This window comes from Acinonyx jubatus, chromosome B3 (genome assembly GCF_027475565.1).
Source record: "Acinonyx jubatus isolate Ajub_Pintada_27869175 chromosome B3, VMU_Ajub_asm_v1.0, whole genome shotgun sequence".
NCBI lineage: Eukaryota > Metazoa > Chordata > Mammalia > Carnivora > Felidae > Acinonyx > Acinonyx jubatus.
In genome coordinates, this window is record NC_069386.1 from 140,049,116 (window position 1) to 140,061,153 (window position 12,038).

General features: G+C 59.1%; 1 protein-coding gene across 12 annotated transcripts in view; it reads left to right on the top strand.

Moving 5' to 3' along the window:
* The window catches only part of WDR25 (WD repeat domain 25), a 139,386-nt gene extending 134,360 nt beyond the window's left edge, over window positions 1–5,026 (top strand). For 10 of the 12 annotated variants that reach the window (XM_053224941.1, XM_027066617.2, XM_053224943.1 and 7 more), the window contains 3 exons: window positions 1,198–1,368; window positions 3,761–3,901; window positions 4,535–5,026. In XM_053224941.1, coding sequence (XP_053080916.1) covers window positions 1,198–1,368; window positions 3,761–3,901; window positions 4,535–4,756 — 534 coding nt within the window. In that variant the 3' untranslated portion in view covers window positions 4,757–5,026. Of the gene's footprint in view, window positions 1–1,197; window positions 1,369–3,073; window positions 3,902–4,534 lie in introns of those variants that run through there. The other 2 variants (XM_027066620.2, XM_053224944.1) reach the window with 2 other exon arrangements.
* Window positions 5,027–12,038: the final 7,012 nt, after the last annotated feature.

The window sequence follows — 12,038 nt, forward strand, 5'->3', positions numbered from 1 at the left end:
CATTTGAAAGAGGACGATAATACTTTGAAGGTGGTAAACGCCACTTTAAAGAAAAAATTGTCGAGACTTCTTATTTCACAGCCAGCAGACAGAGGGACCAGAGAACCGTGTGTATGCTGTGGCCACATGGTGGCGCCCAGGTAGCTGGTAAACAGGCCGGCCAGGAAGGCCTGAGGCCGCGTTGTACTGGCCTCTTGCTGAGTATTGCAATTGAAAGTCGTGAGGTCTGTGAGTTTGTTAAGTGGAGACACTTGTTAGTCCCGATACTGGGACCTGCCCCTAACCCGAACCAGTTGCTTTAGAATGGAAAGTGAGTGTTTATCAAATGCTCTGGGGAAAACAGAACCGCTGGGTACTCGATCGCATTGGTTTACAAGACAGGAGGCTATGAACTATTGGCCATGATGCTAGGAAGTAAAAAGTGTCTTTAAAGCTAATATATGTACTGTGGTTCTGCCTTACGGTCTCCAAGAGCTCCGGCTCTTTGCAATACAGTTACTACTCCAGAGAGAATAGGCTGCGGTTTTGTGGGCTGTGAATTATGTGACGTCTTTAGAAGCAACACCCTCAGTTGCTAGGCTCCTAGTTGGCTCAGTCAGTTAAGCGTCCAACTTCGGCTCAGGTCATGATCTCACCATTCATGGGGGTTTGAGTCCCGCGTCGGGCTCTGTGCTGACAGCTCAAAGCCTGGAGCCTGCTTCTGTGTCTCCCTCTCTCTCTCTCTCTCTCGGCCCCTCCCTGACTCATGCTCTTTCTCTGTCTCAAAAATAAATAAACATTAAAAAAAAAAGAAAAAGAAGGAGAAGAAGAAGCAAGACACTCTCGTAACATGTGGCCTGGTATCAGTGGGCATCATTGATGCCCTTTAGGTGCCCTTGGGCGATGGGCCCTTCCCTGAGCTCACTTTCATCAGGCACTAGCTGCTGTCCCCGGGACTGGTGTGGTCTGAGAGGTCATCATGCCTCCCTGGGTAGCTCGTGGTTGGTGGCCGTGCGCCAATAGATGTGGGGCAGGCACGTGACAGGGAGGACCGTCTGTGGGGAGGGGCCACGAAGCCAGGCTGCGGGAGGTATGTCCTAGCAGCCCGGCACGGCCCTTGCTGAACCCCATCTGCTGCCTGGGCTCTTGGTGGCCCTCCCCGTGGGTGCCCGCCCTGTACTCGTGGGGCCCACAGCATGACAGGTGCATCTCTTGCAGGTGGTGAGAAGCTACAAGGCAACCATCCAGCAGACCTTGGACATCCTCTTCCTCCAGGAAGGCTCTGAGTTTCTGAGCAGCACGGACGCTTCGAGCCGGGACTCTGCTGACCGCACCATTATTGCCTGGGATTTCCGGAGCTCTGCCAAAATCTCCAACCAGATTTTCCACGTGAGAAACCTTATGTGGCATTGCTCTTCAGTTTGCTTCAGCTGTAGGCTGTGTCTAAGTAGCCCTAGGCTGTCTGGGATCCCAGATCACTTCCTGTGGGAGATGGTTCAGCAGGCAGGCTCTTTAGAGATCGTCCAGGTGCCTGAAATCCCTGGGGTGGGGGTAGACGAGTGCAGAAAACAGCACCTCCATACTTCTCCTACGTGTCCCTTGCCCGGCATGGCCACCCCACAGGGGAAGGGTGTGGAGGGGCCCCCCGTCCGGATCGATGGAGGACAGCCACACAGCCCACGCGCTCCTGCCTTCCCTCCACCACCCCATGCAGCCCACACGGGTTTCCGCCCCACCTTTGTTCAGTGCTTTGGGCAGGAACTGTGACTTGGAAGTGCAAGCCGCGACCTGAGGCTGGATCTGGTGTTAAAGTCCTGGATTCACCACTCACAAGCCGGGGCCCCTGGGCCCCTGGGCCCATTATTTGGCCTTTTTGATTCTGGTTTTCCTCTCAGGAAATTGAGAACGAGAATATATTTACCTCATAGAGTGGTTTTGAGAATTGAAGGAAATAACACTTATAAAGGATCTAGCACAGTGCCAGACCCAGGAGGAGGTGCTCCATAAACGCGTTACCTATTGTCACCATCACCACTATCGTCATTAACATCGTCACCATCGCCATCACCACCCTCATCACCACCACTATCATCCCCACCATAACCGTCACCATCCCCACCATCACCGTCATCATCATCACCGTCACCATCACCACCCTCATCACCATCACATTCATCACCATCATCATCATCACCACCACCACCACCACCACCACCATCACCACCATCATCGCCATTACGATCACCATCACCTTTTAAGACTTCAAATAAGCCGTAGCTAATCTCTTCGGTGCTCCCCCCCGCCAAATTAAAAAATATGTGTTAGGCGTACATACGTACCTTCCCCCCATCCCCGCATTTCCTCTTCTCGGAGGGTTCTAAGTGACCCTGCGCACACCAGCCTCCAGACCTTCACTGCAGGGTCCTGGTGCAACCCGGGGAGAAGCACCAGCTCCGGGAGGGGGCTGCGTGGGCGTGTCTGGCCACTCTGGCCTTCCGCGTCCAACAGCCCGTGCAGAACAGGCACCCAGGGGAGGTGGATGGGAGTGCCACATGGCAGGCCACTGACCCTCCTACAGACCGCACCCACTCACTTTCTGCGTGGGGAGCAGGTGCTGTGCTCGCAGAGCATGCCATGGAACTTGTTCCCCGGTCAGCGTGGCCTCTGAGCCTCTGAGGGACACAGAGTGTGCAGCTGTGTTCCAGCTGCCCCCGCTTTGCTCTCTGAGGTAGGCTCCTGTAGACAGTGTGGCCTCAGGACAACACTTGGAATAAAGCGAAGGCCAGATGCCGTGGAGAAGGGAGTTGCTAGGGGCGTTTCCATGTGATGCAGCCCGTCAGACGGTGACAGCTCCTTGCCTTGTGCTTTGAACACTTTGCTCACGCCTTTGTCTTCTCCCCGGCCGTCCACCTTCCCAGCTACTGTGCGTGTGGGCTGCGAAGGGGGCCTGGGCCGGGCTGGGGCCTCCCCGAGAGCTCACCGTGGAGGTGGGGCGGGGGCAGGCGGGCGTGCGGACTTCTTTCCTGGCGCTGCGTGGCAAAGTACCGCGGTCGCTGGCTTCAAAACGAACACGTTCTCTCTCTCCGTCCTGGAGGCCAGATGTCTGTGATCATTCTCCCTGGGCTGAAATCGAGGTTTTGTCAGGGCGCACTGCTTCTGGAGGCTCGGGGGGAGTCTGCCCCCTCTTCCTCACGCTGGCCTCTTCAGACCCCTGCCACTGTATCTGTGAGTGTGATTGGCCGCCTCCCTTTACAAGGACACACATGAGTGCACTTAGGGCGGTAATAGAGGATGACATCCCCACCTCAAGATGCTTGACTTAATTATATCCGCAAAGACACCCCCTCCGCCCTTTTGCCATATAAGGTGACATTCACCGGTCCCAGGAATCCGCTACGTGGATGGGAGTGTGGGGGTCATTTTTCCGTCCACCACTAGGGCCGTGAACCAAGGGGTGCCAGTAAGGACAGGAAAACAGATTACCCCCCCCAGAGCCTCCAGAAGGAACACGGCTCTGCTGACACCTTGATGTTAGCCCAGGGAGACCCATGGCAGACGCCTGACCTCCTGGACTCTAAGAGAATAAATGTGTGTAGTTTTAAGCCACCGAGTTTGTGGCATCTTGTTAAGCAGCCGCAGGAAAGCCGTGCAGACCTCTAAGGCCAGGCCTGGGGGTGGGGCCCAAGGCTCCAGGAGCAGGGCGCTGGGTGACGTGCCTGGCGGAGGCAGAAGGCCCAGCTGGGGCCTTTTTCCTGCCTCCCTGTGGCCTCACGTCTTTCAGGAGAGATACACCTGCCCCAGCCTCGCCTCGCATCCGCGGGAGCCCGTGTTCCTGGCACAGACCAACGGCAACTACCTGGCCCTCTTTTCCGCCGTGTGGCCCTACCGGATGAGCAGAAGGCGGCGCTACGAAGGACACAAGGTACTCTGTTCCTCTGCCCCGGGTTAAAACGGAGCACCGGCCCCAGAGCCTCCTCCAGACGACAGCAGCGGTGGACTTGGGGCCCCGGAGTGCACAGACCTTCTTTCTGGGAGGATTCTGTTTTCCGTTTCGCAGGTGCCCACGTGCCACGTGGCCTGGTGGTCCTCAAAGGCCCTGGGCCACATCTGGCCCTGCCCCCAGTCCCCAGGGGCTGGGCAGGAAAGAGTTTCCCCGACTTGTGGGCTCAGTGGGGGCATGTCATGGGGGTGAGGGAGGGAGCACAGGACAGAACAGGGGAGGGGGCCTTTTCTGCATCTATCCCCTTGCCCCACTGAGGCCTGCCTCACTGGGCGGAAGGGGCCGGGGACCTGGTGGCTGTTGGCGAGGCCAGGCACCGTCAGCTATGCTGAAGCTGTTCTAGCTGCGTTCCACTAAACTGCGTGAGACCAGATCCACGCTGGGACGCCGGCTTTCTGGCAGGAGCTCGGGCCTTGGCCTTGGGGATGCTGGGCGCCCTGCTCCGAGCCTCAGACTGCTCCTCCACGGAGTGGGCACGGCGCCCCCCCCCGCCTCACGGGCTGCCTGGCGGAGCAGCTGCCGTGTGGCCCGCTCACCCCGTGTTGCCTTCTGCAGGTAGAAGGCTACTCAGTGGGCTGCGAGTGCTCCCCAGACGGTGACCTGCTGGTGACGGGCAGTGCCGACGGCCGAGTCCTGCTGTACAGCTTCCGTACTGCCAGCCGGGCGCGCACGCTGCAAGGGCACGCGCAGGCCTGCGTTGGTACCACCTTCCACCCTGTGCTGCCCTCTGTCCTCGCCACCTGCTCCTGGGAGGGCGACATTAAGATCTGGCACTGAGCCTCCTGGAGCAGAGCCTTCCGGATACCGGCCAGGCCCCAGGCTCCCATTCGTCCCCCAGGGGTGGGGGTGGTGTGAGTAACCAGTGAGGTCGCCTCTGTGATCAGAGCTGGGTAGAAGGGGCCTCCACCACCCCCCTCTGAGCCTCAGTTTCCTCATCTGTAAAATGGGGACAGAGATCTGTTTGCCTCAGGGTTGTGAGAACTGCATTAGGTGAAAGCACCTGGTGGGTGGCTGCTGATGCTCAATAAACATGAGTGTTTTGCTGTTTCTTAGGGTATTTCAGTGACAGATATGTACGGGCAGCTTCGTGGCACCTTCCCACTCCCAGGCCCTCTGGGGCTTGAGACAGAGACCAGAGGGAGCTTGAGATAGGGCAGCCCCCCTCTGCTGATCCTGACCACGGAGTCCCTGGGGGCCAGGGGCCGTGGGGGGCCACGGGGGGCTCTGGGTCTCAGGCCTGCCCTCAGGAACTCCGTGCTGGAGCATGGCAGTCCTCATCAGTGCCATGGGGCCCAGGCCCCCCCCCACCCCACCCCAAGCATGGCCCACAGAGTCCCACTGCCTGGAGGGGGTGTATACTGCTCCAGGGAAGGAGGGAGGTTCCTGAGGAGCCCTGCGGGGTCAGGCTGGCAGGAAGAGCCAGCGCCCTGGGGGTCTAGGCAGGTAGGGGAACCCTAGCACCAAATCCCACAGGCCACTCCAAGAGCCCCAGGATCCACCGAGGGTGACGATGGGAACCGGCAGATATCACAGCTCGGGGCAGGGGCGTCCCCGTGCCTCAGAAGGCTTGCCGGCAGAGGCAGACTGTGAGCTGGTGAGGAGGGCATCCCCGGCAGAGGAGTCAGTGAGGAAGGGCAGAGGCCCTGAGGACGAGCCCCGTGGCGGGGAGCCAAGGGAGTAGGAACCACGGGTGCCCAGCTTTGCCTCTCCAGAACCCGGCTTCTAGGCCGGCTCTGCCGTCGGTGTAGCCGATGCTTCGTGAGTCATCTCTCCTCTCTGAGCCTCAGTCTCCCCATTGTAAAGTGGTGTCGGAACCCCCAGCCTGCAGGCTTGCTGTGTGGCCCCAAGGAGGTCACGTCCGTGGTGGGTGTCCGTACACTGGGGGTTCCATTCCCTGGAAGGGGACTGGGCAGATTGGGAAGGGCATCTGGAGCTTGCAGAGGGCTGGTGCATAAATAGGTTTATTTCAGGTGTCTAACTTGCTCAGGGGTCCATGAATCGGGCCTTCCAGGCGGAGGGAAGGACAGTGCAGAGGCCCTGAGGTAGGGCTGATCCTGAGGTCCGACTCCTTTTCTAGCCTTCTCCCTGCCCCCACTGCCCCGCGCCGCATTCAGTGCAGAGCCCCCGGCAGGCAGTGGGTGTTGAGCGGCTACAGCACCTGTTGTGCCTGAGCTTGGATTCAGGGAAGGCTGGGGCTGAGAGTGGGGCAGGAGCTGGGGAGCTCACGATCTTTCAGGGTGGTGAAGAATGAACCCCCGAGCTCATGCAGGACACAGGGTCCCAGTGACTGTCTGCTCCCAGGCTCAGGTTGGAAGCGCCTTCTCTTTTTAGGCTCAGGAATGGCTGATCTGGTGAAAAGAAAGATGATCACAGCCCATGCTCAGAGGGCCTGTCCCCTGCAGAAGTGGAACCCCCTGTGGGGTGCTGTCCCTGGCCTGAGCAGGGCAGTGGGGGGAGCGGAGGCTGATCTTATGTCCATTCAGATCCTTATGCAGGTGATAGACGGTCCTCCCTCACCCCTCATGTGGCTGCCCCACTGAGCCTCTCGCCCCCCCTCTTTCTCACCGCCCACCCTCTAAATAAGTTCCCCTGCTCAGTGTGGGAAGTCCAGTGATCTTAGAAGCCTGCCCTCGGGTCACTTTCTCTGTGAAATGAAGCCTTCCCGTATCACTCTCATCGCTGATGGGCTAATGACACCCTCCACTGTGCTCTCATGGCATGGCGCCTCAGGACCTTTGCTCCCGCTGTCCCCTCTCTGGGTCACTACTTCCCCCAGCGCCCCCCCGGATCCCTGCCTTTCTCCTGCTGTGGGCCTTCAGGGAGCCTCCCCTGATCTCTGTGTCTAACATGCTCCAGTCATTCTCGGTCCTTTCCCCAGAGTGCTTAGCTCTGTCTGCTGTCGTCCCTCCTTCCCCACAGCACGGGTACGTGCAGTGGAATGTAAACTTCACGGGGTTCACTGCCTGCTCCCTGCTGCGCACCTGGCCCCGGTCCACAGTGGGCATTCTATGAATGACTGCAGGTGTGGCCTGTTGGCAGGACACAGGCTTTGGGGTCAGACGGATGTAGACTTAAACCCTGCCATCGCCTTTTGTTGTGTGGCTGCAGAAAGTGCTGAGCCGCCCGGTGCCTCAGTTTCCCCTTCTATGAAATGAGATTGGTAGTACCCAGCTTGTGAGGATTAGTGAGGCCGGGTCTGGCTAGCTCTTGGCGGGGCCTGTATGCAGGAGGCACTCAGGAAATGGCAGCAGGGAGTCTTAGTATCAGTAATAGTATTAATATTAGTATCCGTCCACCACTTGACGCAGATGTGGAGCCAGTTTAGACCAGAGGGTGCAGTTTGGCCCCATTCTCAGACCTCGTCGCGGCAGGCCAAGGACCGCTGGGTCCAGCCGCCCTCTGGGCCTTGGCCTGGGCCCGGTTCCCTCTCCTTGCAGAAGCCCCCAGCAAGAGGCTGCCTCCTGCCTCTGTTCCCACTTGGCAGGGGTCAGGGAAGGACTCTGGTTGGCTGTCACACGCCCACCGGGACCAGGGGTCCTTGGCCAGGCGCAGCTCTCATTACGGGCCGGAGGGGAGAGCGGCGGACCACTGCAGGCAAGTTCCTAAGGGTGTGTCTCCCGGCTGCAGCCTCAGCAGGCCGTCCTCCGCATGCACCCGTCAAATGAACGAGTGGTGTGTGAATGAATCCGGACGCAGGCCGTGAGGCAAGGCTATACTTGTCTGCGGTGCGGGGGGGGCCTGGCTTTGCCAGAGCGCCTCTCCTCTGCCTGTGCCACCCCCACTGCCCACAGTCCAGCCCCGGATCCTGGAGCCCGGATGTCCTGCTTCCCAGCGCAGCCTGAACTGGGCGCTTCTCTGCCTTCCTTGTGTGGAGTATCTTCTGAGTGAGAAATTCAGCACAGAGTTTTCTGATTGCTTTCCCCACCGGGATATGTTATTATTACCACTTCTTTTTTTTTTTTTGATGTTTATTTATGTTGAGACAGAGAGAGAGAGAGAGAGAGCGCAGGGGAGGGGCAGAGAGAAGAAGGAAGAGAATCCCAAGCAGGCTCCACGATACCAGCACAGAACCTGACGTGGGGCTCGAACTCATGACGATGAGGTCATGACCTGAGCCGAAACCAAGAGTGGGACGCTTAACTGAGCTATCCAGGCACCTGTACCACTTTTTAAATGTGAGCGTTGTTTACAGACTATATTAAATCAGGCTTTGGTGTGAGTGCTGGTGTGGCCGTAGGATGACCTCTCTGTCCAGCAGCTGCCCGGCCCCTCTCGTGTGCTGAGCACACACCCTGGCTGCCCGCAGCCCCGTGGGGTTTAGGGCCGGGAGACCGACTCGGGCCCCAAGCCCATCACTCTTCTGCTTGGGATGTTGGTAGGCGCTCTGCTTCTCTGAGCCTCAGCTTCCTCATCTGTAAAGTGGGCCTGTAGGAACAAGCAGGGGAGAAAATGCAGAGGAAAGGGCTTGTAGATCACTACCCTCTCAACTTCCCTTGGGGCAAACACCCCCCGCGTCTCTGTCTGAGAAGTCGGTTTCTTTTCTATGCTGCTCACCTTGAGCCAGCCGAAGCTCTGATCCCCCTGGAGCAGGGGCTCGTCCAGGGCTCCCCACGAGGGCTGTTTCTTGGTGCTCTCCTCTGTGGACCCGATTCCTCCACTGCGCACCCTGGGGGTGCCAGCTGGCTGCCAGCCCCTCCCTTTTGTAGGTTCTTTTATTGGGAACAATGGCAAGTGTACTCCGTGCCTTCATCTGTCTTTTTCCTAATGCTTTCTTCCAAAGCGCACCCTTAAAGGCTCACTCCGATCCTGTGCAAGGTGTTGGGGAGTTCATCACTTGCAACTTTAAAATAAGGGAGCGGCTAAATTTAGAAAATGTGGAGCGGGAATGAGAAAGCAGTGTGGGCTGTCCCCTCCACCCACCTTCCCGGGCTCCGTGCCTACCTTTACCCTCACCTACAAATCTGAGCTGCAGATCTGAAGCCTCCGTGGGAGAACGGTTTCATCTTGGGGTGCCAGCCCGTGGCTGAGTGTGCTGCCAGGCGTGGCCGTGACTTTGTCCAGCGGAGTGGACGCTCCAAGCCCGCCCGCCAGGTGGCCCGACCCTGCTGTCCGGCTGAGAAAACTGAGCTCAGAGGACAGTCTGAAGTCTGTGCCCTGTCCCTCTCGTGGAGACCACCGCCAGCTTAGCCTGTGCCTCCCTGTGCATGGGGACAGCCAACTGTCACGAGGACCTCTGGGAGTCTCATCAGTGTCCCTAGGCTCCAGAAGGGGAAAGTGGCCCAAGGGCACATGGCCAGCGAGTGGCAGAGCCCCACCCTGCGCTGCCCTGGTTACAGGTGGAGCAGTGTGCTGGGATTGGTAGGAGGGTGGTGGGTGCACAGGTGGGGGCCTTGCAGAGGATGGGGTGGGATTCCGAGTGGAGGGGGAGGGTGACTGGTGGAGGACGGAGCCCCACACCATGGCCTGGCTGGCTGCCTGGGTACTTGGGACTAAGGAAGTAGAGGGCGAGGCCGCATCACAGCCCGGAAGTCCCCATCTAGCGGAACATCTGTCCGAGGACATCTGGAGGGGAACTGGTGGTCCCCAGGCTGAGCCCTCAGGGAGGTGCATGGAGGCACTGAGCCGTTTCTGGAACCCCCAGCTATCACAAGTCTGTTCCCTTTGCCTGAAGTGCCTGATGAACTCCTATTCATCCTTCAGCACCCAGCATGAGCCTCCTCCTGACTGCTTGCTTTCTTCTTTCCAGAGCTGTAGGGACCTTCGCCCCTCTGGATGGCCCTGTGCTCTTGAAGCCTTGAGCCTAGTGTCATGCCCTCTGCCTCCCCCCCAGCTTCTGACCCCTGTGGGCAGAGCAAGGTCCCTGTGGCCAGCACAGGGCTGGCCGGCTGGCCCCATCATCAGGAGGAGGAGGGAAGCACCAAGTCCCCACCCAGCAGGTTCTGAGAGAGTCACTGGCCAGAGCCAGTGGGAAGTCCCAGCGTCCTGATGAGCTGGTTTTGATCTGGGGGGGCTTGGAGGGAAACCAAGTTTTCCCACCTCGGCCCCACAAAAGTGGTTTGGGACTGCTTCACATAGCATCCCATGCTGGCCCCATGGTGTCAGCCTGACCCTGCTGCTCAGAGTCATGTGATAGAGTTCTAGATACCCCACCCCCATTCTGTGTGGCCTGGTCAGCCTACCCCTGCAGGCTTCCTGGCTCTGAGGCCAAAGAAGTCACTGTCCTCACCCAGCCCTGAGCAGGGCCCCCTGGGAACAAGGCCTCCTTGGAGCCCTGGCTGTGGCTGGCTTTGGAGGCCATGGCAGGACAGCTCTGTGAGATCTGGAGGCCACCTACAGGGGGCTGCGGGCTCCGAGGTGACGGTGTGGGGGCTAAAGCACCGACTCTGAGAAGGCCCTTGGCCCAGGGATCCCCAGCCCTGATACCAGGGCCAAGACCCTGAGGAGCTGGAGCCAGGCGGGCTCGTAGCACTTAGAGGTGGGAATACCGAGGCGAGAAAGAGGCATGGGGGCCGACCAGGCTTGGGATCCCCTCTGGGAACACCCCTGAGTGGCCGCTGGGTGCCAGGGGCCTCGTGTTTCTCCCTGCACCCTCCCTGTTGCCCCCAGCCCATTCAGGGTCGTCTCCTATCTGCGCGCAAGGAAACCGGGCCCCAGAGGGGAGCTGACCCCTGAGCCTCTCACAGTCTCCCCAGCTTGAGGAGACTGCTTCTTGGGGCACATATCCTGGGGAGGACAGTTGGGCTAGCCCTGGGTTCTCCCGCAGAGGCAGGTCAAATGCAGGGATGCTGGGAGCCACCGTTGATGCCCACGCTCCTGGGGTCGCCTGGCAAGAGGCAGACCCACCCCTGATTTACACGGAGCTGGGTGAGCCAGGGAACTTCAAAGCCTGCACCCGGACCCGGCTGGTCTCCAGGGGGAGGGCCCCCGCCCTTGGAAAAGGCAGACATAAAGCCCCGTGAGGAGCGGCCCCCACCCTAGGCCTTGCAGAACCCCACAAGTAGATTCTCAAGGACGTCGAGGAGCGTGCGTCTGAGGTCACCAGGCTTGTGAGGAAATGAGGCAGCAAGGGCAGGAATCGAGAGAAAACACACGACGGAGTGCCAGACCCAGTCTGAACCAGCGATGCCCACATGTTTAAGGAAATAAAAGGCGAGCTAGAAAATAATCTCCAGGGAATAGGAAACTATTGAAGCAGCAGTGTAGATTTGTGAAACAAGCAAATAGAACATCTAGGAATAGAAAAAGGACAAACACTCAAAACTCAGTGGCTGTGTTTGGCGGCCACACGGACGATGCAGAGAGAAGTTAGTGAAATGGAACACAAGCCCTGCGGGCTGAGCTCGGGTGGGGTGGGGGGGGCCCAGAAGCAGGACCCACAGGAGAGAGGGCAGCACGCATGAAGCGTGCAGTGAGAGGGACTTCCAGGGGTCTAAGGCAGTCCCCGGAAGAGCGAGGAAACAAAATTTAAACAAAAGTTGAGAATTTTCCAGAACCATCCCACGGATACAAGACTCCAGGTGAATTCCCAAGAAGGGTAAATCCGCGACCAGACACACCTCGGGGGGAGCTGCAGAAAACCAAAGGGAAGATCTTAAGCGGCCGGAGAGCAGGAGGACGGAGTACCGTCAATGAGCAGCTCCCCACGGGCGGACCGGCTGACGGGCATCCCCACACCCACACCCGCAGGAGGCCGGGGGCAAGGCCTCTCCATCACCACATGCTGGGAAAAGAGACCCCGGCTACCTCCCTCCCCTGTGAGAACACCCTTCAAAATGGGGCAAAACAGAGAAAAGAGCAAGCGATCCTGTCCCTCGCAGAGCTGTGCCAAGGGAAGTCCCCAGGCAGGAAGCTCCCGGCAGAAGCCAAGTCTGAGACGCAAGAAAGGACAAGGGGGCAGAAATATGTGGGAGAGTGGACAGGGACGTCCGAGAAAGGGCCGTAAGAGCGCCCAGCTGCTGCACAGGACTCTGGGGCGGGTGGGGACAAGGCAAGGGGCACCCACCCAGGGTCACGCGTCCCTGCGGTCAAAAGGCAGCAGAATAAACCACCTGAAGCCACG